This window comes from Cardiocondyla obscurior, linkage group LG22 (genome assembly GCF_019399895.1).
Source record: "Cardiocondyla obscurior isolate alpha-2009 linkage group LG22, Cobs3.1, whole genome shotgun sequence".
NCBI classification, from domain to species: Eukaryota; Metazoa; Arthropoda; class Insecta; order Hymenoptera; family Formicidae; genus Cardiocondyla; species Cardiocondyla obscurior.
This window is the reverse complement of record NC_091885.1, coordinates 2,580,767-2,607,605: the sequence shown is the minus strand read 5'-3', so window position 1 is coordinate 2,607,605 and position 26,839 is coordinate 2,580,767. Positions and strand designations below refer to the sequence as shown.

At 47.3% G+C, this 26,839-nt stretch overlaps 1 protein-coding gene across 2 annotated transcripts; it reads right to left on the bottom strand.

Moving 5' to 3' along the window:
* Window positions 1–661: 661 nt before the first annotated feature.
* Ser (protein serrate) lies at window positions 662–26,007 on the bottom strand. Of its 2 annotated transcripts, none has more exons than XM_070671096.1 (6): window positions 14,333–26,007; window positions 13,936–14,232; window positions 10,913–11,204; window positions 5,820–6,438; window positions 4,171–4,814; window positions 662–4,094 (listed from the first exon to the last, which is right to left on the bottom strand). In XM_070671096.1, exons 2-6 carry the CDS (start codon window positions 14,104–14,106, stop codon window positions 2,380–2,382), a joined length of 3,441 nt encoding a protein of 1,146 aa, XP_070527197.1. In that variant the 5' UTR covers window positions 14,107–14,232; window positions 14,333–26,007; the 3' UTR covers window positions 662–2,379. The 2 variants fall into 2 exon arrangements, with proteins under 2 accessions (XP_070527197.1, XP_070527196.1); XM_070671095.1 differs by having other exon boundaries at window positions 23,016–26,007.
* Between the last annotated feature and the right edge of the window lie 832 nt (window positions 26,008–26,839).

The window sequence follows — 26,839 nt, the reverse complement described above, 5'->3', positions numbered from 1 at the left end:
TTGTCGATTAGACCAAAAGCATTAGTTTGACAGATTTTTACCGCTTCATTTTGAGACCGGCAAGAATAAACAAAAAAAAAAAAAGTTATGTGACAATGATCAATTATTGCTTATAATCTAAAAATAATTAATACGATAATAAAATAAAAATAATATAATATATAATATATAAAATAATATATAATATATATATTTATATATATATATCTTCATCGTCTCTCATTCTTTTCTAAATGTATTCATACAATAATATAGCTTTCTCTACAAAATAAAGTATCTATTATAAAACTTTGTTCCTTCCTGCTGTAAACCTATATACGCCTTATGTTTCTTAGTTTAAACTAGTCTGTTGTGGACACTCTGCTGGGGAATATGGGGAACGCTAATGTATAAAAGACAAAACAAATTGCACGTCTAAGGGTGAAGTCAATTAATGACTGGGAATGAGAACGATCTGGACATGTGTACTTAGATTTATTTACATCGTTCCACGATGCAATAGCGTTACTATGTATGTACATCGTTCGTTTTTACTCTACGTTCAAATACGTATTTTAAACTGTATGACACTTATATGCCGTTAATTCTTTACAAGTCGAATGTGCCGTCGCGATACAGCGTATCGCTTGGCACATCCTCTTCCAATGGCAGTATTTATCGCCGCGAAAAATACTTCGCGCACAAAAAAAAAGGAAAAAAAACTCGACCAAGTAAAATTGAAATAAATGAACACGCGGAGTACCATAGTAATGCTTTACAATGACGTCGTTTTCTCTATGAGTATCACAATAATATCGTCTTAAGGAACGTTTGAAGCTCACGTTATATCATACAAAGCATACTTTCATACTGAAAAGAAAGAGGAGTTATATTTGATAATAATTATCCAGCCTTGATTAATGTTATGGATTATGGATAATATTAATCAAGGCTGGATGATTATTACCATATATAGCCCCTCTTTTTTTTCAGTGCACGTACGATGATCGAGCGATTGCCTGCGCGATATATAAAAAAAAAAATCCTAAATGATATTTAAAGAAAAACTCGTACTTTTCGTTATATACTCTTAATCATGTATCGCTAAAAAAATATATGAAAAAATATGTACCTCCAAAGAAAAGTACCGCGAGTTTTTTAAGACAGTACCTTCAATTCAATCATTGTATGTATAATGTACCTCGTGCTAATATATCGCGAAAAGTATTATCTATATCAATGTGTACCTCGAAAAATATATACATTTGTACCTCGATTTTGGAGGTACTACGCGATACATGATTAAAAGTATACATATGTATGTTACATATTTCTATTTCTATTTTTTTCATCTCGAATAAAACGCAGCTTCGCTTCGACGATTATACATGACAAACATCTCGTAGGTGCGACGGTGCCATCCTATTTTTCAAATTACAAAAGTTAAAAAAACGCTAACAATGATGATATAATAATCGAAGAAATAGGTTGAATATAAACATGTAAAGTCAAGGCGCATACAAAAGAGAGGAATGGCAACGCCGAAGAGAATGCAAAGGAGAGGCTTAGCAAAATTAATAAGTACGAGCTATGTACATATGTACAACGATAACAATTATTATCATTAAAATTATTTATAATTGTCAATCGCTTATTGTCATCGTATAGAAGCGCGAAAAAGTAGAACGTTAAGAAAAGAAGTAAACTTTTGTTTTCTAAATTTTCAGTCTGAAAATCATACTACGATTCTTGTAGTCGTGGTTAGAAAGGTTGCAACATATTCTTATTTTAATGATTTTAAGAACACGCATAAAGAAACAGAATGCGAATCGGTACATTCGTTTATGTGTAATACATAAGTATCACCATATCTATGTATTACACATCAACGAATATAGCGGTTTGCATTCTTTGTTTTTAAAATCGTGTTCCTAATTTTAATTTTGCAACTATTCTGACCACAACTGTACATATATCTGGAAATTGAGAATGTTAACAGTCATATTCTAATAATACTATAAATGAAGCGATTCTAAAAAAAAGGATGCGCTTCGAAAAGGCATTGGAAATTTATGTTATTTTATAACATAATCGTATTGCTGAGCCCTATAAAAGTCAAGCGTTCTTTCTTATTTTTTTTTCTGCATTTGTTGTAATATACTCTAGAAATTAGTTCGTAAAACAGAATCTCAGAAGAGACCCATCTCAAGTTGTCTCGAAATCGAGTCACGTTTTTCATTATCACAAAAAAAAAAAACATCGTCCAAAAAAGCATTCAGTCTCTTGCGTTTTCTAGTTCTTCAGAATTTTTATTAATGCACACGTATGCAAGAAAAAATCAAGAAACTCACCGACGCTTTTGTCCTCAATTGTTTTTCGCATAACTTTAATGATATTTAATCACACGTGTACCGTTAGCACTTGATGTGGTCCCGGCGGTATCTGGCTGGTGCCTGGTTGATGAGGATACGGCGGTTCCTGTAATCTGGGCTTGCTGTAAGGCTTGTGCGGTCCTTCCTCGTAACTAAAACTGGCCGTATTGTTTCTGGCTTCCGCACTAGGCGGTTTGTATAGTGGTGGCAAACGATGTCTACCTTCCTCAGATACCATTTCAAGACTCTCCTCAGCGCCGGTCAATGTACCAAGCGAAGTGCCTGACAAAGGCCTCACGACGGATATACGAGGTTCGGAATCTTGATCCTTCAGCGGATTAGCGTATCTCCTCAAATTCTCCTCGTTCTGAAGATTGTTCGACTTTTCATCGAGATCACTACGGTGACGGTGCAACGAAGTCTCGCTGCTGGTAGTCGCCGTCAAGTTCGATCTGTGCCTCATAGATTTAAGATACCAGAGACTGCCAAACAGCGCTAATAACAACACAGTCGCCAGAGCGCCGCCTAATACAGCCACGTAACTACCAGCATTGGCCGCACTCGCCGAACTAGGCTCGCTGAGTAGCGCCGTCTCTACTTTGACCTCCAGCACAGAGGCCAAAACGAGAGGCCTGGATAACGGACGGCTGAGAATTTCGCCGAGATCGCGAGCTGTGTCTGCCGCCGCTTCAGAGAAGATAGTCACTTCTATCGTATCGTTGTCACCAGGCTTCAAATCGCACAGCAGTACCACCGACTGTGGCCTTCGAGGATCGGCCAAGAGCTTTCTTAAACGACGGCACAACAATTCTACCGATGTACCGGGCACTAAGGTATCTCTTCGCAATAATATCGTAAGTCTCGAGCAAGTTGGTCCAAGCGTGGACTGTCCGGGCCAGCAGGACGGTGGAGCTGGTAATGCAGGGGGACCGACTCGCCTTCCAGTTTCGATGGGACGGCACTCACCCCACGCTGGACATAGTGGCGCCAGGCAACTTTCACCTGGGCTAGGAACGCAGACCTCGTGGGCCAAACAAGAAGTACCATTCAAACAGTTGCCCGGTCCACACCAAACGTTGCTGCACTGATTTTTACCGTTTCGGCATTCGCATACGTTGCAGTCGTCCTCCCACGTGGCGGCAGTGCAGCCTGGTCCACCAGCCGTTCGAATTTCACATCGTGAACCAGTTCTACCGGGCGGACAGATGCACGAGTAACTCGCAATGCCGTCGACACAAGTAGCACCGCCGGTGCACGGATCGCTCGCGCATTCATTCACGTTGATGCGACAATCTGGTCCAGTAAAGCCGGGCGCGCATTCGCATCTAAACCAGTTATCACCATCGACGCATTTGCCGCCGTTGAGGCATGGTACTGGTTGGCAGTCGTCCACGTTGCGTCGACAATTCGGGCCTTCGAAACCTTCGCGGCAGACGCACCGGTAGCTACCATCAACCGTGTTCACGCAGGTCGCGCCGTTTGCACAGGGATTGCTCGTACACGCCGATGGTGACGAAATATGACAGGCGGCACCTTCCCATCCGCGTGGACAATGGCACGTGAAACCATCTCCACGATCTTGACAAGTACCACCATTTCGACAAGTACCTGGCTCGCAGTGACCGCGACGCAGCGCGCACGTCTTGCCTTTCCAGTCGCCTTCGCAGATGCACGTAAAATCTGCCACGCCGTCCACGCAGGTACCGTTATTGCGGCAAGGTTGCGTCAAACATTCGTCCATATCTAAAAGAATTAAATGTGTCACATTATAACGAGTCCTAATTATTAACTAAATTATTTTTAATGTTCAGTCACTTACTTTGGTCGCAAAGATCTCCACTCCAACCTTCTCTGCAAATGCATTGAAAAGAGTTGAGCAGGTCGACGCATGTGCCACCGTTTAAGCAGGGATTGCCACGGCAGTCATTGATATTCTCGTGGCAGTGCACGCCCGTATAGCCCGGGTCGCAGATGCATCTTCCGCCGCTACAGCGACCCTTACCACCGCACGGGGTGCCCTCGCTGCCGCAACCTGACTGCCCGTCGTCTAGCATACCGAACTGTGGATGATGTAAGGCCGGTTCCGAGCAATTTCTGCCCTGCCACTGCGTCGGACAGTGGCAATAGTAGTCTGTCTGCGTGTTGAAACACGGTGCCGAGTTACGGCACGGGTTCGGGCTGCAATGGTCGCGATCGATCTCGCACTGGTACCCAGTGAAGCCCACCGGGCACACGCACTCATAAGCGTTCACCAGATCGCGGCAATCGCCGCCGTTCTGGCACGGCTTGGACGCACATTCGTCGATGTCGACGTCGCAGTCTTTGCCAGAGTAACCGGGCGTGCAACTGCAATGATAATCGTCCACCAGATCGATGCAGAGCGCGCCGTGCTGACACTGGCCAACGCAGTCATTGATATTCTTCGTGCAGTTCTTCCCGGTAAAACCGCTCCGACATCGGCACCTGCGAAAAATGATCAAACTTGTAGATAAAAATTGCTGCCCGTGAGAAAATTACTCGACGGAATTAAAGAATTCAGGTAAATTCGATATAATTTGATTTCTCCAGTAATTCGCTGTCTTTTTTTTTTTATTTATTTTTTTATTTTTATAAAGTTTTATAAAGAGTTAATGGACATTTAAATCACGTTTAACGCAGTTGCTCAATTGTGACAACTTTTTTTTTTCTCTCTCCGCGTTTTCAGCATTATTTTACGAGTGACGGAGGTAGTAAAACGAGTTATTCGTAAGTCAATAAAAATGCATTTATGGATTGTTACTGTCATTTAACGTTCTGTGCTAGAGAAAGCGGGGAAAAATGATTTATAATGACTTTATTTCCAATAATTACATCGTTCGTGAGAAATCTATTGTCTCACTTTCTTCGCGGTCGTCTCTTTTCCTCCAAGGGTCGAAATCTCTAGCAGCAACTTCAGTCTAATTACGGAAATTCGGGCGTGAGGACGCGTTGCTAATCGCTCCGCAATTACGCGTATTTTTAGCCGCGAATAGGAAAGTATCGCATCCGAATAAGTGTCGACCGTCGTCGACTCGTAAACGGACGATTATTTTTTGTACTTTTGTTATCTTACTCATCGTTTTTTGCTTTATTTTGTGCTTTGAAAGTGCTTCGAAAAAAAAGGTTATGTGGCGGGCGGAACGCACGGAGCGTCCGGCCTGAAATTGCACCGCGACCGGCTTCACTCGCCCTTCTTCAGGGAGTTCCGATGGTCGTCTAACCTAAATCTAACCGAAAGCTACAAACGTAAGTAAACAACACGTCGTAAATCATTCAATTGTAATTATCATAACAAAATTATTATAATTAACTGACGTCCGAATGTAACGACGCGCGCGAATTAGAATCTCTTGAGAAAAACAAGGCGCGCGTAGCTCGCGTATGGTTTAATTCATCTACGAATCTCTGATTAATAATAATTAACCGGAAGAAAATAGTGGTGATGCTCACCGATAGTCGCCGGCTAGGTTGATGCAGGTGAGAAAGTTCTTGCAGGGTAGCTCCTTGAGCGTGCACTCGTCGACGTCGAACTGGCAGAGTAGGCCCTGCCAGGCGGGCGGGCAGTTACAGGCAAAGCCATTCTTGCCGTCCACGCAGGTGCCGCCGTTCTGGCAAGGTTGAGAGGCGCACTCGTCGATGTCGGTCGCGCAAAACGGCCCGGCGAAGCCCGGAGCGCATTCGCACTGTGCGGTCTCGCCGAGCTCGCGGCAGGTCGCCCCGTTCTGGCACGGGCTGGATGCACACGGATTGTCGACCTTCTCGCAGGTGGGCCCGGAGAAGCCCTCCGGGCACGTGCAGCGGTACTGGTCGGGGGCGGTGTTCTCGCACGTGCCGCCGTTCTGGCACGGCTCGTGGGTGCCGCAGTAGTTGAGGTCCTGGTCGCACAATATCCCACCCCAGTTCGTGTCGCAGATGCACTGCCAGCTCGAGCCGTTGCAGTAACCGTGCTTGCAGCCGGGATAAGGCATACACTGGTCGCAAAGCTCGCCGCGCCAGCCGTGACGACACTGGCACTCCCCGCTGACGTTGCAGTGACCGTGCACGGGATGGCAGCCCTCCTTGCACACGGCTGAAAGAATTTACGAAACGTTAATCGAGACTCGGAATAATTTTCAACAACTTAACGACGCTGGCCGCGGCAATTCCGGCACGGTTTAACTCCGAGACCGCGGTAAACCGCGACTCGAGAGCAAACGAAGACGTAACTGTATCGCGGTGATTAATATACTAAGCGTACTCTCGACAGATTCAGGTTTTATTCATCGATCATACGCATGCTATTGAACGACGGATTCGGATGGAAAAATTCCCGCGAGATGTCTACATTCGCGAACGGCGACGTAGATGGATTAAGTCCCTTGTTCGTTTTCCGTGCGCGACACGCGACACACGTAAGTCACACAAGTCCGAGTAATTAACCGAGATGTAACGAGCGAAACGGTTCAACGATATAAACGCGGAAGGACTTAACGGGGTGACGGTTTCTAAAGTTTCTCGAAGAAAAAAATATGCGCGATCGTCAGATATCTCGACGCGAAAGGAAGCACCGAACGCACACGTGCTTCGGTGCAGGTGGTTAAACGAGAAAATCTAATTTCGGTGCGGTCATGGTATCGCACTCCCGGTAACGTACCCTGAAGCGCGACGAAGATCCGACGCGGCGACGATGACTCGGTTTCTTCCCGCCGAGGTAAGAAAGAAAAAAAATGCAAAAATAAAAAAAAAAAGAAAAAAAAAGAACAGCGAGAAAAGAGGACGTACGTGACGGGGATCTCGCCGGGACCGGGCAACTCAATTAGCCGGGGGGACAGAAAGACAGATGAGAAGTGACAGAGAGAAGGATTATCCCTCCAACCGTGAAACGAAAACTCATGCCGCGCCGGGTTTCGCTCGTGTGCGCGTACCCTGCGTGCGTATGTCTTTTCGGGATTTCAAGTCGGCCGCGTGGTGCCCAACACCTTTACCGTTACCGTGCATACGCGATTATCGTACGCGCACATGCGTACGTATGCGCCGCCCGCGGCATTCCTAATGATTAATAGCCCCGCTCTCTCGTCCGGCACGGACAACGAACATTTACGGATATTTATACGACTGCATCGCGATACTTCGGGGGCCTTCCTCCTCCCCCTCCCTCCCCTAAATGACGATGCATTCGCGACAGGCTTTTCTTGCGATCCCGCCGTGCCCGGCCATCCCGCGAGATTCCCGCGAGATGTGGCGCTTGCATATGCTAACGTCGACCGTCATCGTTGTCTTCCGTCGTCGTGGATCGAGCTAATCAAGCTCCCTGGCCCCATGCTCGTACAATCTCCGAAGACTCTCTCTACATCTCCCGTAGTTCTTTCGCACAGTTTAGAAACTATAAATCCCCCTTGGGCTGAACGATCGGGCATGCCGGCTACTCCGTATGCCTACGGCTTGCGATTGATTAATACGCCGGCAGTTAGGTAAATTAACTTGCGCGATTTGCCTTCGCGGAGCCGGCCTCTTCCCTTTTCCGCGTCGTGCGCCTTTTTGCGCGGAACAGCTGCGCGAAGAGAGGCGGATAGCTGGGCTGAAGCCTCAACAATTTTTCGTGCGATCGTACTTTGTGCGCGCGCCCGCAACTGCGACTGGGTCCACCACCGCTCACGCGGATAAACGGTTTTCTGAGAAAATTCATCCGCGGCTGTACTCGTCGCGAGAAAAACCTTTTTTTTTTTTTATATTTGCCCGTCAAGTAGAGAGGGTCATTGTCGTGACGCGACGCTCTCCACCACAGTGTAATTATATTTTTATTGCGTGCAAGATAAATTCTCTCGACGATTAAGATCGCAGCCACGTTATTAATTTCGCGTTATTAATTTTTTCCTCGGTTTAATTTGATAAATTAAGGTTATGCAATAATGCGATACATTGCCAAGCAAGATTTACAATTTTCGTGCATTTCTAAGACCGTTTCGTGCTTATCAAATGTTAAAAGAGCACCACGTATGCGCTCAGCGCAGAGGTTTTACCTGCATGACGCACGACCAGGTTGGTGCATCGTGTGAAGACGATGCACGAGTGAAATTCTCCTATTGACCTTTCACAACGCGACAAAAATGTCGGAGCCAGTTTCTTTCTCGCTCTCTCTCCCTCTTTCTCTTTCCTACTATCTTTTCTTGCAGCCGGGACTCGCGTCTCATCGCCTTGCACGAACACGCGATCTTCGCCGATAGTTTCTAATTGGGGTTCGCGCATTTTTCCGTCCGCCGAAGTAGAACGTGCTCAAAACGATAACTCGATCTTTCCGCGTCGTTAAACCGGAGAAATTTTTTTTTAGGGCCCTACCGCTCTTTGTATCAAGAAGATTCGATCTTTCGACGAGATCGGAAGTTCACTTCAAGCGAGAAGCGAAAGTGTCGCGTAATTATCGCCGGCCGCACACGCTCGATGCGGCAAAAAGCGGACTATCGAGTGGCGGCCCGAGACGATCGCGATTATCAAACAGCGGAATCTCAAAAGTTTACGGTGCCAAGGAAAACGAGCAGGATCGTCGAAGTAGTAGCCGTGCGTTGTTTAAATTCCTTTGGCGTAATATCACGAGCGCGTAGATAATTATTGTTTGAAACGTTAGCGACCGGTGGGAACTCGTAGTTCAGAAAAAAAAAAAAAAAAGAAAATAATAATGAAAACCTTTTGCGTCCAGCTTTGAAGTTTTGACCCGACAATGAATCAGAGCGCCGCTTTAATGTCGCGACGCGTCGTGCAAATGTTCGGTTTGCTCGAAAAACGAGTGGCGTGATTTAAATGCCGGGGCGCAGAAAGGGGACTCGCGTATCTCTCTAATCTAATGGCCGGAATCGTCAAATGAATGCCGTCGGGATCTTCTCGAGTCGTCGGTCCGGCTTGGGATCGACCTTATGCGTGAGCTGTGCCCTCGTCGCGAAAAGGGAAGGGATGACAGTAACTACGGAGCGGTCATGGCGAGGCGGAAGTAACGATTAAGCAGCGAAGAAAGAGCTGTTATATTAGTCGGCGCAGCATTGTGGGACTGGACCTGGCGTGATGTGCCGCTACCTTTGTGGCGATCGTACGACATGCGTCTAACGTCCGCCTCATTGAGGCACGCTCCGGGATAATTCGCGTGTTTTACGATTCATACGAGACCACGCACGGCGGGGCACATCTTCCTCTCGGCGGCGACTTCCTGCGCGCTAGCTAAATCGCGAACGTGACGGAATCCGCGGTAACCCGCGCGCGGCCAAACGAGAATCCGGAACGGTGGAAATAAAGATCGAAATCGCGAAAACGTGAAGGGCAGGTTTTGCTCGTCCTTCCGTTACTGCCGTTCAGCTCCTCGAGAATCCTTTCTTCCACCGCTCGCTCGCATTCACTTTCTCGAATTTATTCAAGTCTCCGATTAAAAAAAAAGAAAAAAGAAAAGCGAGAAAATGATAAAAATTTTTAATTAATATTTTTTAAACTAAGAAGAAAGACTGAAATTAATTTAATATTCAGGATATCGTCAAGTTCGTTGTTTATGAATACCACGAAAGCAAGTGCGAGATAAAAAGCTCGGATTAAATTTTTTTAAACCGCGTATTCGAAACTTCTACTACGACTCTATTATTAACGTAATGATTATTAATAGCTTGTAATCGAATTGTGCGAGCCTCGTTAGGCTCAGGCGTGCATGCGTGTGTGAGAAATCGAGTTAAACGACACCCATATAAGCGGTAAGTAGTCCTGTCGTAAGATTTCACGCTCCAATGAACGATTAATTATTCTCCCGGCGGCATGGCGTACGGTAGAAAACAAAAACTCGACCTCCGCCGTATACGTTATCGATATGGTTCGAAGATATATCTTTATGCGTAACGAGATGATAACGATGACGATGAGGAATGCAACATGCGCATTTCGTAATCTCTGTATCTATCATAAATATGTTCTGCGTAAAAAAAAAAAAGTTTTACAAGCGAATTTTATTAATTAAACTTTTTAATTATGTATACAACGTATATGTTGATAGCATGAAGATAACCGAGGCTCTTCGGTGTTATAAAATAAGTTAAAAATCTTGATATCCTTGTATAAATATGATTACTTTTGCGTAATACTTTAACAAAGTAATTTATCTGTAAAAACATTTTCCACGAAGGGATTTAAAGAAGGGTCAAGGAATGCGTTAGCGCGGATACTTTTTGCCTATACGTTATACGGTGTCCGGTATAATTAATAATGCGCATGTGGTAATACGTGGTTATGCACGCGGTAAACGCGGGATTAATCAGCAATAATTCATTCTAAAGTCGATGCACACCTGAGGTGCTAATACTGAAATATGTTAAGAGAGTTCTTTGCTTCTCTTTTCTACGCATTCGTGTACGTTCAGAAAAAAAATACAAAAAAAAGAAGAAAAAAATTAAGAAAAATTATTATTTAAAGACGGTAAAGCAGAATCTACTAATTTACTATTGAAGAAAATTATTTTCTTTAATGATTAATTAGATATATTAAAAGAAAAATGTGCTGGTGTAATAGCAATTTTAATTGTTTGCCAAATATGGACTCACCTGTCTCGCAGTCGACGCCTTTCCATCCCTGTATGCACACTTTGTCTCCGTTCTCATCGCAGGTGTAATGGCCAAAAATGTCGTTTCTGGGTCGACAGAATTTCGTGCAGGTCGCATTGTAGTAATGATCGGCGCACAGAACTCGTACCCGATACGCCAAGTGAGCGTTTCTTCCTTGATGATTGAGAGTGTGCCACGTAGGTCCAGGCAAGACGATACCGCTGTAACTCGCTTCTTCGATCACGCCAGCGCTCACCTCGTCTCTCGCTTGCAGGATCAACGTGAATTGCCTCTGCAAAAGAAATATAAATCAAAACGATGAAGAAAACCACAATGCGAAAAGGTAATGGACCATTTAAATTAAAACTTAATTTAATTACTTTACATAAAAAGCTCGAGCATAATAATTTTAATCATAAAAATGTTACTTTTACTTTTTAATTAGCGAAATAATTGTCTGAACAAGTTTTTATAAAAGGGGACGTATACATTATACATATATTATGATCGAGATAAGATCTTTTTTTTTTTTTCTTTTTCTTTCTGACAGATCTATTCGGATCCTCGTCTACGATTCAGCACTGCCGTGACGCAACGAAGTCGGATTAAATACAGAACGGTGATGTCACGGACGACAAGGGCTCATTTGAAAGAGGAAGGGAGGTGGTTTGATGAAGGCAGCAATTAACCCTTGCCCAGCTTGAATAATTCCTCGCCAGGCACGGATCTAAGTGGGACCTTCGGAGCCTGGTGCTTTTGCAAATTTATACAGCGTCTGCTGACCTTTGGGGGCGGTTTAAATTATATGATAGTGTAGGGTTACCAATTTCAGGACTCCAGCTTATATAACCGAGAGTTACACGAAAGCGCATTCGTCGTGCGAAACTATGAAGTAGAGAACAACTTCCGGTATAAACGGGACGGCGTTGAGCGTATTGATTCCGACGTCATGTAAATTCGATAACGAAACAGGATGAATGCGGAGCCGAGGTGCGCGTGTCATCTCTCTCGCCGCCACCGTGCAAAGTATCTACGAGCCACCTTGTTCCTTTAAATTATACGATAGCCGATGATTTACATACTATGAGACGTTATGCCCACGTGAATAAGCTCGACGGCACACAAGCTGCGCCCGCGGTTAGGACTCGGGCATTACCGTAAGCCCTGCTGTAATGATTAGCGATACATTGATAATGCCCGCGTGATAATGCAAAACTGAGAGAATGGCCGTTAATCAGGATAATTACGACGGCGTTTGCGCGAGGTATCGACGCGGTGGTTACGTTTTTTATATACCCGGCTTATCCCGGCGTCGTTCGCAAAGGGATACCCGATTGGCACCACCAATCAAGAGCCGTGAGTGAGCGACGGTCGGCTAATGCAATAAATAAATTCGAATCACGCTGCCGCGCGCGCGGGAGACGCGACTGTCCGCTTCTTCGTGTATAGCCTTGCGCTGGCACCCGACGGGGTTACACGGGAGTCGAGCCGCCGATGCGATGGTAGAAAGCTGGAAGTGTTCCTCTGATGGAACCGGTCTCGGCGAAAAAAAAGATCAGCGCGCATTGGCGTCTCGCGCGCGCGAGCGAGCGAGCGAGCTCGCAAACGCGCCTTGCTTCGGTATAATGAACTTGACGATCCTTGGAAATTAGACAATGAACGCGGAGCCAGCCCCGACGGTTCGGTGTTCGCGAGGTAATAACTGTGAAAACCGCGTGACTTGTGTACGCGCGCACCTTGACGTTTATTACGCTGATAAGTTAACATTATCATGTACACATTTATTGTATTTATTCTGAATAAAATTAATTACTAATTAAACGAGGGAAAGTACGTGTTACGTCTGTGAATTAATTGCTAATTAACGAACTCGCGGCATGACTTTCTCGGATACTGCGATCGCTATGCATCGTGCTGATCGTCCCGCGCGTCGATGAATTTAAATTATGTTAAACGCGGTAAGGTGTTAAGCATGCCGGAGGGGAATAACGTTCAGTAAGTTTCGACGACGATATGCTTCGATGATGCAATCTTGGCAGTACAAAGAGCACGTTGTGGCCAATCCGCGGCGAGTCGGAGCGTCTCGCGCTAAACGTAAAGTCAGCTCCGCTCCGCCGGCAGCACCTAGAGCAGATGAGCGCTAATTGGTGTTAATTGGTGGCTCGCTCAAGGACCGGCTTTCCCACGCCCGCGACTTTCGTGCTCGCCTTTTTTTTTTTATTTTTTATTTTTTTACACCTCGTATATACATATGAGCGCGCGACTCTTGCTCGACGCCGCTGCTGGTTGTTAGCCTTTGTGCCGCGCGTTGCGAGAAAGCGGTGCCGCCGTTCGCCGCACAATTCACACTCGGTCCAGCTTTCGGCGATTTCGAGAATGGCAGCTCCGGCGAGAGAAAGAGAGGGAAGATAGTTTACCGGTACTCGCGCGTACGTATTTAACGTGGTCGGCCCCCGGAGGCGGCGTCGCTAATGAGACGCCGCCGTTTCTCCGCCGGCGTCGTGTCACGGCGTCGGTGATAAATGATCCGTGGCGGCCCGATTCGTAAGCCCGAACGTGTCGTCCCCTCGTTACGACTTCATCCTCATCGTTTGCTTTTCGGCGCGACGTCATTGTGCCGGTGACCAAACAAAATTACGGCCTCGCATACGTACACCGTGCGGCCGTCATTAATCGCGGGACATCGAATTAAGCCTCGTCGCCTCGTGCGTACGCGATGTAACGGCGGGACCGGTCGGGGATTTTCAGCCGACGTTCTGCGCGTTCTCACGGATATTAGATGCCGTCGCCGCGCGTGTTTCGGCACTCGACCGACTTTCCGGGTATCACTTCTCGACCTCTTCGGCGCGTATTTAACGTTAAATGCAACCGCCCGATTCTCTGACAGAGTCAGTGCTGAATTCGTCTTAAATAAATATTGTTCGTCAAATGCCACGAGTAAGGTGGAAGAAAAATGTTCACGATTAATATTAAAATATAAAAAAAAAACGTGAGATGAGGTTTAATGCGAGGTTTAGACTTACCGTCCATCGGAAGGTAAAATGAAGTTGCAGAGTGACAGGGTCGGTGAGGGTGAAAGTGTTCGGGCCGAGGGCGTGACTAGATACGTTGCCGAAGCTACAGGAGCCGATGGCGGTGACGTTCGACTGATATTCTTTGAGGCAGAGCCAGAAGGCTGTCGAGCAGGGCGTCATGCAGGGCGGGAAATCTCCTTTTACGCCCCCGCCTCCCCCGCCGCAACATCTACCGTCCACCAGGGTGCCCCTGTTGTTCGTCAGCGACAGGATTTGTACCTCGAAGTATCCGCTCGCGTTTGTCGCCTGCAATAAGATAACAAAAACGTTAAAATAAACTTAAGCTTCTCGATACTCTCGATGTTCTTTTTAGGCCTCGGGTTACTATTCATTATTGCGAGCGTACCTGACAAATTTCCCCTTTCACCGTTAAATACCAAAGAGGAAAATGAAAGTCAGCTGGCTGGCTAGGCAGATAAGTTCTTCAAAGATGCAGCTCGTGTCTGACGTTCTAACGAAAGTAGCTTCTTCTAACCATGAATCATCTTGTTCCTCAAATTGTCCGACGCCAAGTACACGCATGATACATTATTTGAATGCGTGTCAGAGTCGATGAACACGCCGAAATACATAAAGCGTCGTGAGCGAGAGTATCGTCATAATGTCGCGTCGTGCGGATACGCCGACGAATTTCATTTAAAAAAATACGAGGAAAAAAAAAAAAAAAATCGAAAGACAGACAATTTATGCGGATCAGATGCAGCCTTCGACGTCGCGGGAAAACGGAACCCTCGATATTGGAAATTACCGGCACGATTTCGCTGTCTTTCCAAGAGACGTGGAAGGAATTGCTGCGTCGGCCGGCCCGCGTAGGCGCAGGAAATTAATTAAGCCGAACGGTATTCTCGAAGAAGTCGATGCACGTCCATTTCCCCGCAGCGGCCAATTAATTAATTTCCGGCGAGACCGCGGTCGGTACGACGTTGGCAGCTGACGCAAGATTTTCAAGACGTTGCAAAAAACGGCGTACGAATAAATAATATAAAAAAAAAAAAAAATTAAAAAATTAAAAAAAAAAAAAAATAACAGTCAACTTTTGTCAACGCGAAACCTTCGTCGGTCTTAGCTGAAACGATTCGATGGCGCTCGCAAGAATTTAACTAACGTCGCAACCTTTTTGATACGCGAACCGACGTTGGCGACCGGATCGGCCCGGAATTCGTGCAACCTGCATGTTCAACGTATCAGAGTATCGCGTGGCGGAGATTCGAGAAGAGCCCGGAGAGATCGAAGGAGGCGAGCGGACACGTGAAACACGTAGAATCCCGCTGCGAGGCTATCTGGCCGTTTGCCTGGTTTGCCTCGTCCGTCAGTCTATCGGGGCCTATGACTTACGTACGCACGCACACGCGCTTCCGAGGTTGTCGGGAAGCTCACGGACTGGCGGACAAGCAGGTAGATAGATACTTACGTACGCCGAATAGAGTGCGCGTCTCCTCTCTCTATGTCAGACGACGTGTCTTAGGTTTCGCGGAAAAGATCGAACGAGTCGTACGTGAGGACGCATACGAAAGACGGCGTACGATCGAACGTGGGGTTACCACCGGGTACTACCTCCGATTTCCCATGCGATCTCCTCCCCTCCGCCTCAGACGGTCGCGTTAGATTTCGCGACGCGACGCCAACTATTCTCACGCATTTGTGTCGAACGAGCAATCGGTGTCGTCTCGTTTCCGACGGGATTTACAGTCGGCCGCAATGATCCGACGCCAGGAAACCGATCTCCGCAGAGCGCTTTTACGTAGTTCGAACGTGACCAGAATGGAAACCCACGGGACACTTCGAGTAGTCAAGATTCGGACGAATCTCGGTTTTAAATAAATAAAATAAATAAGTAGATCTTTATATCTCCCGTTGCTCAGCGTTATATTCTACTCAAAGTATTACGTAAGGCAGATTGTCCACGAGGAAAATCGTCGGGAGGATAATCACGTACGTGTTCGACTCGCAGCGGAGAATCAATCTCGCTAATTGACCAAGCCGGAACACGCGGCAGATAGAGCGTCGCGCCGTAATTGAAAAACGCGGCGACGCCGAGGAACGCAACGGGCCGCTTTTGCGGCCGGCGGATTCTGGTTCGCTCGCCGGAGAAAGAAAGAGAGATTCCCGTCCGGTGCGCCGTCCGTACGGTCGCGTAGATTCTCTCTTTCCACCTCGAGGTAAGCGCATTCCCTTCGGCGACGGAAATCTCCGTTCTGTAATCCCGGCGACCGTCCTCGCTTCCCAATTAGCCGGATGGCTAATAAATCTCGCGGTGTACCCAGAACTACAGAAAGACTCTTCGAGCGAAAGGGGTAAGATTGAGAATGAGAAGGACGAGCGAAACGGCGCGAGAGGTAGGATTGAGAGGAAGAAGAGGAAGAGGCGGAGGAGACGGCAGGGGGGAGAGGATCTCGTCGTTGTCGTGGACGAAGAGATCCTCGTAGAAGAGAGGCGTCCACTATCCGCGAGGGCACAAGGCCAAGTGCACGGCGCGCCTTCTTCCCGCTTGGAGGAACCAAAGTGGAAACGCCGCGGACGGCGATATGCTGATGATCGTGCTTGGTAGTAGTGCGTTACCTGCATAATATAAACGCGAGTCTGGGATACGCGCGGCATGCCTCGCATTAAACACTCACCTCGACCGCGTTCGCGTTATTCCACGAATGTTCTTTGCGTCGGGAGTATACGGGTCGAGCTGGCGAGGACTTGGGTGCACCGTAACAGACGCGCCTCTTATCGTAATCAACGTTTTTCCCCGCTGCATCAAAAGCTAAAGCTTGAAATCAACGCGATCGAAACTGGCTTCTAGAAATCAACAGCTTCCGCAAGCGGCATTAAACGGAATAAAAAATGGAAAAGGTGTTCCCTTGTAAAGAAGAGATCTTTGTCATCGTATTATTATTGCGCTTAATAACTCCAGCGCAACTGTTTTTAACCCACAATGCTACAGATAATAATTTGATAAATTCTACGCAACGGACTCGCGCGGATGCGAGACCAGCGGACCGGAAATCCCGAGATTCGATTGCACCTATTCGCCGCCGCAGGGCGAACAAAGGAAATTGGGGATAGAAATACGCGCGGATTCATCCGAGCGGCAACGTAACGCGAAGTTACGATAGGATGTATATTCTAGTGCGGCCGCTTCGAAAAGCCCGCTCGGTGATTTTTCGCACGCTGGGTGAGAACACGTCTCCGTCACAGTTGGTGAATTTTTTTCAGTTTATCGCCAAGTAATAAAAAGATAATTTAATTTTGTAGACGATAGGTAAAGTATACGTGAAGATGTAACGAGGTGTCCGTTAAACACTTTGTTCCGGCGAACAACAGCCGACCCGCCAGACTGACCATCGTCCGGCGGACACTGGGGCGCGGTGCGCACCTCTTTTTTTTTAAACAATACCGATTTCTTGGCCGCGACTCGACTCCTCTCCATCGGATCCGGAACCGACCGTCTAAACCCAACCGCGCAATCCGCGTACCGACACACCGCGCCGCCCGGAGCGTTTATTAACATCGCGCACGATTACCGATGCCGCACGTGCGGCGTGCGAATTGAAATAAACGGGAACAGCGGTCCCGACGCGTATTTTAAATAACACCTTGTAAATAGCGTACCTAATAAACTGTAAATAGAAACCGAAATCTCACGTGCTTTTACTCTTCCCGCTGACACCCCCGGTCGGAACCTGCGTACGCGTCGACCCGCCGCGGCGATCGGCGGCTCGCTGGACCGTGTCCGGCCGCTCGGAGAATACGGGGTGTTACATGGATAGTTTATCGTTTATAATTGACATTACTGTCCGAAATACAAAATTATGAAATTCGATATAATTTGTGGTTGGTAATTACTGCAATTAACTCAAAAATAAACGGGTTTAAAAAGTGGATAAACGCAGAAGTAAGTTGTACAAATCGATTGTTATCGCCGATCTCATTAGCGTGCCATAAACGCGTACGGTATATATGTAATTATGTAAATACGTAATTATACCCGGCTATGATTATGTAAACCGACGGAAGAGAAGTGTTCGTTTTAATATCTTAATTGCGAATCCGCTACCGTCCGACGACGCAACGGGGACGCATCGACGAAAGTTATCGTATCTTATCTATCAGATGCAAACGCTAATTGGAAAATCTGCGAAGCGACTTCGAAAAATATTCGTCTAAATTAAGTAAATTAGCTAAGTAGTTAAGCGCTGCCCTAAAAATTTGCGTCGAGAGATTTTAATTAATTAAAGCGTCCAAACCGATCAAAAAAAGGAAACATGCATACAAAACGCGCGAACAGATCGCGTATAAAATTATTTAATTATACGCGATATTTCCAGTAACAAAATAAAAAAAAAATGTTTTTGAAAAACGTTTTTTAATTTTTTCAACAATAAAAACCTGGCACCAAGTTTGAGCTTCGAAAGCTATCATGTACACGATAAATGACTAAAGGTTGCTTCAGTGTGTGTAGAAACGAGTTGCATGCACGTGGATTAAGTGTGTGTGTGTGTGTGTGTTTGTACGTTCACTTGCGCGGTCGGTCGGCTCACGTCGGAGAAGAAGAGCCTTTCCTTTCCGCATAGCCAAGGTGCAGCGAGCCATACCTCAACGCGCCTACTTTTATATACGTTCTCGTGGAACTCGCCAAGTACGAATAATTCGCCCGACTGGCCGAAAAAAAAAAAAACATGCCCGCGGAACGCATACTGAGGAACGACTCTACCGTGTCCTATTCAAGTGCGTCTTCCTCCTTTGTTCTTACTCCTTTCCAAGGAGACTCATTTGCCGACGCGAGACGCGTCCACGAAAATCAAAGCTGCCGCGTCCGCGAAAATCAAAACCGCCAATCTTGGAAAAGAAATCGAGCAGTTTCGAAACTGCAATCACGGCCGGGCAATTTTCGAGTTCGCCGCGATACTGCGTGCCGTTACGCGCGATACGCGTCGTACATTCTACATACAGTCTTTAATCTGGGCGCCACTAGAAATGATAGAACGTCATGAGACCGCTGGATTCACCGGTGAACGCCGCGGATTTTTTTAATGCGGTTTTAGTTGCGCCGCAGTTAATGATGTATTACTCGGAAAGACAACTGCACAAGCTTAAAATAAACAAGCGTTTTAAAAGAAAAAAATTTTTTATTTTAGGAAATTACCGCGTCGCATTGTGTCGCAATTTTTTTTTAGTCCGTTTGACGATGTTCAGGTCGGACGCTCCGTGCGTTCCGCCGGCGACATAACCTTGTCTCTCCGAAGCCACTTTTTCGAGGCGCGAAACGAAGCGCGGAACGACGAGTAGAATGATACCGGAGTACGAAAAATGATCGTTCGTTTCTCGTGTCGGCGACGTCGACACTTATCTGTATACGGCACTTTTTATTAACGCACGAAAACGCGCGTAGTTGCGGAGCGATTAAAAGCACGTCCACGCGCACGGACCTTCGCAACTAGACTAAAATACGCGAGAGATTTCGGTCCCTCGAGGAAAAAAGACGGTCAATAGATTGGATCGTCAATTGCACGCTGTCTTTCTCGCGAGAATAGAAAAGAAAAAAGTTCGCGAGCAGTTCCTGGAAGCGCCGAGCTCGATGCTGGACGCTCGACGCCGAGTTTGTTTACGTTTTTTTTTTAAGTGCGCTCGTCGAGCTCGAGCTCGAGCATGTTGTTTCGTGATTCCGAGAATTGGTCACTTCCGAGCTCTCTAGATCGTCGTAGATTTAGCTTCTCTTCGAGCGAGCCTCAAAAATAATCTAATCGAATTAATTTCTTTAAAAAATTACACGTAATTTTTTTTTAGTCCGTTTGGGCGAATTAATTAATTGAAATCGTTTGACGCAAGTTGTTAAAGCAGCGCAAAAGTATTTAGTTAACTTAATTAATTTAAACCTGTTTATTTTCGAATTAATTGCAGTAATTACCAACCACAAATTATATCGATTTTCATAATTTTGTATCTCGGACAATAATTTCAATTACAATTGGTAAACTATCCTTCACGTCCACGAAAATCAAAGCTGCCGCGTCCGCGATAATCAAAATCGCCTATCTTGGAAATGAAATCGAGCAGTTTCGAAACTGCAATCACGGCCGAGCAATTTTCGAGTTCGCCGCGATACTGCGTGCCGTTACGCGCGATACGCGTCATACATTCTACATACCGTAAGTAGCAGGCGATTACTTTTTCTAATCAAGCAAAGTTTGATTAGAAAGGGATAAACTTTCAACCTAATAACCGCGAAAGCGAGTCGCGAAAGAAATAATCGCACGGCAGATAAAAGGCTAGGTACCAGAATAGGGAAGCGATCGTCAGTACGAGATGTCTTGCAGAATTCCCTCGGCTGCACCGTGCAACCGTCGGTGCACTTAATAGCGTCATGAATAAACTGCGCTAAGCCCGCGAGCGGAACCTACGGTTGTTCAAATATATTAGCGCCGTTAATACGCGACGCTAACGCGAATAATGAATAACGCTCGCGAGATTTACATCGTCGCGGCCGTTTGCGTCGCGCATCCCTGAGCGTCGCTGGGCTTTTTTCTAATCGCGCGTAAATTGCACCATTTCGAATGCGGAAGCGCGAATCGATTTGTCAAAACTTCCGTGCAAACCGGTCTCCAAGAGGGGAAGAGAGAGAGAGAGAGAGAGAGACCGATGATCCGAAATTGCTCTCTTTGCGGCGATCGCCCGCGGGGGTTACAATCACGGCCGGCCTACGTCCGATCCCGCCATCGAGATTTACGTTCTCGCGAATTAAAGATTTCCTGATTACCAGCTCCCGACCGATCGGCTGTCTCGGCGAAGACAGTTTCTCTCTTCTCCACGAAAATCGGTGATTACAACGTCGCGGCACACACTCGCGGTACTCCTACGTATTAATCTTTATTCCATTAACGTAATGGCCAGACTGCCGATATAATAGCCCGTACAATTTGTCATCGATTATTGAGCAAGATATTCTCTCTCGGCTTACATTGTCCGATCGTTATTAGAATAATTTTTACGATAGGCAAGTAGATAATGACTCACTTGCGCGTTTTATTGTAAATTGCCTTTATTGTAAATTGCCGCGACGAAAATTCGTGACGGAACACGACGCAAATATTAATTAGAATTGCACGACCACTTGGAAGGAAGTAAAATATATTTTAAAATAACCAAATTTTATTTACTTTAAGAATAAAGTTCAACTATTGAATTGAAAGAAAGACGCGGAGTGCGCTTCTTCGAACTGCTTTCGAAGAACTTTTTTCGGCATCGAACGTTATAACGGTAATTCCGTTCGGACTATAATTGAAAGAGAGCAGCGCGCACAACAGCGGCGGTGCGGCAATAGCAGTAACGGCGGCGGCTTAATTGCACTAGGTCGAAATCATCGGGAGACGAAAGGATGGCGAGGGAACCCTCTTTTCCACCGCGGCCCGTTCTTTATTAAGTCACCTGGCTGTGCTGACTCTCTCGCGTACTTCTCTTTATATTACGAAACGGGCGAAAAGAACTGTCTGAAATGTCATGCAATAATAGCGATATCGTCGCTCTCAGGGATCCCGAGTTCGAGACTATCTCGTATATTTTTTCCGTCGCCACATAAAATATAATAAAATCACCGGCTTTGTCTACTTTCCGCGCGAATAATTTTATATCGCCGATCGTTTTCCAAAGCGGAAGACCGTTGGGATCAAAAGACGTACGTGAAAACGAATTGCAGCGGCCAGTAAAAGTCGGGCCAAGGCGAATCTCAGGTGCATCTTGTTGCATTCCGCGCGTGTCTCGCTGAGCATATATGCAAACGAATGCGAATCGATCTCGGCACCGGGAATCCATAACGGGGGTTTACGATAATTGTTAGGGGAGCCTCGTGCAATTTCAAGCTTAATAAACCGGCGTCTCTCTTCCTCCAACGTTCGCCTGTCGTCGCGGAATCTCCGCCGCGGAAAATCGCGATGAGAAAGCCGGCCCCGCCAAGCGCGGTCGTTCGGTATTCGTTAGTCAGGCCACATCAACACTTTCCGATACGCGAGGGCCGCGGCTTCGCGTGAAATCGTCTTTAATCAGACGGTCCGGAGTCGATTGCACTCGATTAACTGCGATTAAGCGCCGCGACTCGGGTTGAATAAAAAAAAAAAAAAAGTGATGAAATAAATAACGTAAATGTAAAACCGAGATCATATATATTATTGAAGTGGGCATATCGTTTTTTTTTTCGCGTCCCTCTGATTATTATATTATAAATTATGATTACATGGAACTTATCATCGAACGCGAGTTTCTCAACGGTGCGCCGATGACTTCAATATTTATACATTCGTACACATCCCACCCGAAGATTATAATAATCTCGTGAAAAATATCTATACCAGACTTATGAGAATCTCGTTACCACGGTGATTTACAAGATGCTGCTATCGCGTATCGGAAGTTAATTTGCAACATCGTGCGGCAAGATTTCCATACCAGTCTCCGCGACCATTATAGATCATTGCGATCTCAGCGCGCAGCGCTGGCTCCTTTCAAATGCTCATAGTTTACCGCTTGTTGCATCATCGCACAAGGTGCTATCGTGCGTGCCGTAGCATCTGCGATGCGAGGCCGTTTTCACGTACGTCTTTTGATCCCAACGGTCTTCCGCTTTGGAAAACGATCGGCGATATAAAATTATTCGCGCGGAAAGTAGACAAAGCCGGTGATTTTATTATATTTTATGTGGCGACGGAAAAAATATACGAGATAGTCTCGTAAATGAATTATCATCGCGTCTTCCACCGCCGCGGTGTATCGAACTAAGAGATCGTCAAATGAAAGATATAACCGTATTGATAAACACGAGCGGAACATGCAAGCACCACCCGTAAAAATACATCAGGAGGCAAGCAAATCCACGCTTCCGTAACGATCGACAATTTCGGTCGAACCCGACGAATAATGGGAGCTTAGGAGCCGGAGCGTTGCCTCACTCCGACCTGGAGTTACCGGGGGTCACCTCCTCACCTGGCCCTTCTCTCTTATAAACGACTTTCGAAAAAAGAAAAATAATCAAAGTGCGGAGTGACACTCACCTGTATGAGGTGGGCAAGGAACAGGACGTAGGTGACGGCCGCCCTCATGTCTCTCCCTGGGGAATCCCTCGACTACCGCATATCATCGATGTCCCCTCGCTGCTCCTTTTCGGCCGCTTTCTCGAGCACTCCTCCGCGCCTTCGACGGAACCTCCAGTGTTATCTCGCCGCGGGTGTATCCCTCGTTCTCCCTTTTTTTTTTTTTTTCTTTCTCTCACCACTCTCACCGAATTATCGATCTCTATATCGGCACACTGCACTCCGCAGATCTTTCCGGTCCGCGCACCAACACCGAATATCTCCACTGGCGCGTGTCCTCCGCGTGGAAGGACCCTTTTCTCTTTCCGCTGGGCACTAAACACACGTCAACACTCGGCGAATGAAGGGATGACTGGCGTGCGCTTTTGCCCGCCGTTTCTCGTCCGTGAATACTCTCGGAACCTCACGTTTCCCGGGGACAAACGACATTCAAAGGAACTTCAGCGAGACTCGCGTAAGCGCTTTCGCATACACCGCTCTCGCGACGCGACAGGCACCTTTCGCTCTCGAGAATACTCCAATCACGAGCGGTCGCTATGATCTCGCGATATCGCCGACGGCTTCCTTTGCTCACGTCTTTTTTTTTTTTCTTCTTCGCTCACGTCTTCTCTCTTCTTCGCCTTTTGCAGATCGCTCGATTCGCCGGAGTCGGTCTTCGCGCAAGACTAATCGCGTCTAATTACGTGCCTTGAAACTTATATCGGAGAAAGCGATCGCGTGCAAAAACCCGAAAGGCGCGCGCCAAAATTCGCCACCTGCCCTGCGAACGTCCCACGTGTTTCCACGAGCGATGTGACAGTTCGTGGAAATAAATTTTAAGTATTGATAGCGTCACGTGTATATTTCCTTTCCAAGTATGTAATTGCACTTGATGCATCCAACGCTGGTTTCTCAATCTGTAGCCGTGCCGTGTGAAAAACAGTTTGCGCTATCGAATAACTCCGCTCGTATTCCAGTTACTCCTCGACGAGGGAGAACGGGAGAAATCGTCCTCTTCGAATGTAAGCTGAATTTTTTTAATTGCTGTAAACCACGTCGCGCACCGATTAACTCCCGCGTAGCAATCCTGCGGTCCTCAGAAGCGATGTATATATATATATATATATATATATTTTTTTCTTTCCGAGATCTCGAAAAAGAAAAGATCTGCGGGTCAACGCCGGGAGAACGAGACGCGTGACACTGCTCACGCACACGCGTGACCCGCCGCGAGAGCCCGCGAGAGAGTCGGCCGTCCGGCGTCGGCGCCGCCGTGGAAACGTGCGGCGAACAGGTGTGTACGCGTGTCCAGCGTACGCGTTTTCGCTGTGTGCATGGACGCGCACGCACGCCGCTTGGTAGCCGGCGTGCACGAGGTTCCGCGTGTGTGTATATCCGCGCGCGTGTATGTGCGCATGAATGTCCGCGCGTCCGTGTGTACCGTTTCCTACCACTGTTATCGTCTTGCACGCTGGAGCGCGGAAACGCAACGAAGTCCGCAGGGTTCACGACTCGGTCGCTCCGGGGAAACTGAGTTGGAGCCGCGGGCCGGCCTGCGGGCCTCCCCCTATCCACCGTGGTCTGCTCCCCCCCTTTCTGTGCATCCCCCCTTCTCGAGGTCCACTCCACCTCCGGGAACAGAGCGGAGGACCCCTTTACGTGTACCCCGCGCGCTCCCTGCCTCGCATCTTTGCGAGCTCCTCTCTCTTTTTCTCCTACCGCATCGCCCATCGTGACTTTACACACGTTCGCCAACGCTCTCTTTCGCTTTCCCTCCTTCTCTCTCTTTCTCTTATACATTTCATACATCCAACTCTTTCTCTCTCTCTTTCACATACACTTTATCGCGAATACACCTCGTGTGCACGCACGTGCGTGTGCATCGGTCTGCGTTTTGTTCGTACGCGCAATGATGTCTGTGTGCGCGCCGCGCGCGAACATCTCGAGGGCCCTTTGCTCTCTCTTACCTTTCTATGAGGCATTACATGACGACGTACACTTGTGCCCCCCTCGGGCCGGGATGCTGGGCCCGGGCTGAACACGAGCGAGCGCGCGTCCGTATATCCGTACAAAGTCTTACAATCGGTTTCATCACGAGCGGCATCGCGGAGTCGGTAACGCCGCGCTCGGGATTGTGTATTCTCACCTCATTCTTCGCGATCGAGGCGAGAAAACTCCTAACTTGAGAGCATTCCGCGAATCCTGCGAGCGATATGAATTTCGCGGCCACTTGATGAATATGCGAAGCTGTCCGGGGAAATTATCCAGTCGCGAATGACGAATAAATAAAAGCATTATTAGAATTACAAATATACGCAAAGCGTTTGATATAAATAACAATGCGGGGAGCACCGTGTGATTTCGTAAGATAAAATCAGGACGTTTACATTAGTTTTACAAGAAAGAAAGTAAGAGTGCATAAGAAGCCCGTGTCCTCGAGACAGGCTGCGAATGTAGCCCGAGTTCGAAGCAACGTACGGTTGCGGTCCAGGTGGAATCTGGTATCTATAGTCCGACGAATACCTGAAGAAAGATCATTAAAATCCTCCTGCGTGTGTATGCACAGCGCGGTTTGCGCCCCGTCGCGTACCCATTACATCTCCCGCTTTTGCAAAAGCCCTACAGACCTAAACGTAAATTCATGAATAATGAAAATAGAAAGCGAGGAGGAGAATAATATGCCTAGAATTCCGCCGATGACGCGCGTGCGAAAGCTCTACGGGATTCCGTCGCATATAAGTATTTCCGCGCGGGTGCCTATCGCGCGCATAAATATTACGAATAATAACGTACGCGGCGCACGTTTTATCCAACGGACAATCTTAATAAACTGGAATAACCCGTGAAAGAATCCGGCCGAATCTGATAAAAAGGAAAGCGAGCAAAGGCGACTTAATGTTTCTTTCATTTTTGCCACGGCGAACGTCTCCGCGGCATCAAAATATTCACGATCGGCGAACCGGCCCACATAATCCTCCGTGTGCCGTGGCCATTTGGAGCCGGGCTGTTAAAAATAAGCGCGGCATCCAACTAATTCGGAACGATCTCGCGCGCGAGAAACGAAGGGGGGACCCTACACCGCCCCGAGTGCGTGTGTGAATACCGGTAGGCAGTTTTCTTAACAGACGATCGGGACGGCTAAAGGCGAGGACACGCGAGAGAATCGCAAGGTGCGAGGACCGCTAAATGCCCTTATTACAACCTTTCGTATTTCTTCCGTCGGCCGATTCATTCGTACCGCGCGCCGAAAATCCACATGTTTTCTTCGGTTCGGGCGCCGCCATAATCCTCCGGGGGCCGGTTGCGGGCTCCTCAGGGCTTTCAAGAAAACAAGAAAAAAAGGAAAGAAAGAAAGGACGAGCTATCCAGCAAATTCGAAACGATCTCACGACACGGAGAAGACATGGAAGAGACGAGGAGGATGAGCACGGCAGCATATCAGGCAGCACAGGTGGAATCTCGTATCTGGCTCTCAGAGAGCTCCGGACTCGGGACAGTTGGGGAAGGAGGGGGAAGCGGAGGCAGAGTATGCGAAGGGTCGCGCGAGGGGAGGGAACCGCACCTAAACACCCTTGCGTGAACGCTCACTCGCTCGCGCGTTTCCCTCATCTACCGGGAGGAACGCGTGTGCGTTTTACCTCGTCTTTGGCTCCCTCACGAGAGAGACTCCCCGTGACTCTCGCATCCCTCCCTTTCCTCTTGCACCTCTGTAATAATGTGCTCACATATTGGAGTACCTGAAAGAAGCAGAGAACGGGGGGGGGCAGGGGATGAGAGGAACATAGGGAACAGCGCGGAGTACGAAG

Bases quoted from the DNA above. Each gene is read 5' to 3' on its own strand.
- Ser (XM_070671095.1), bottom strand. From the start codon at position 23,063: ATGAGGGCGGCCGTCACCTACGTCCTGTTCCTTGCCCACCTCATACAG. The intron at 11,205-13,935 runs GTAAGTCTAAAC...TTTCTTTTGCAG, and splicing joins ATTTTACCTTCCGATGGACG to AGGCAATTCACGTTGATCCT. The intron at 4,815-5,819 runs GTGAGCATCACC...CATTTTTCGCAG, and splicing joins AACCTAGCCGGCGACTATCG to GTGCCGATGTCGGAGCGGTT.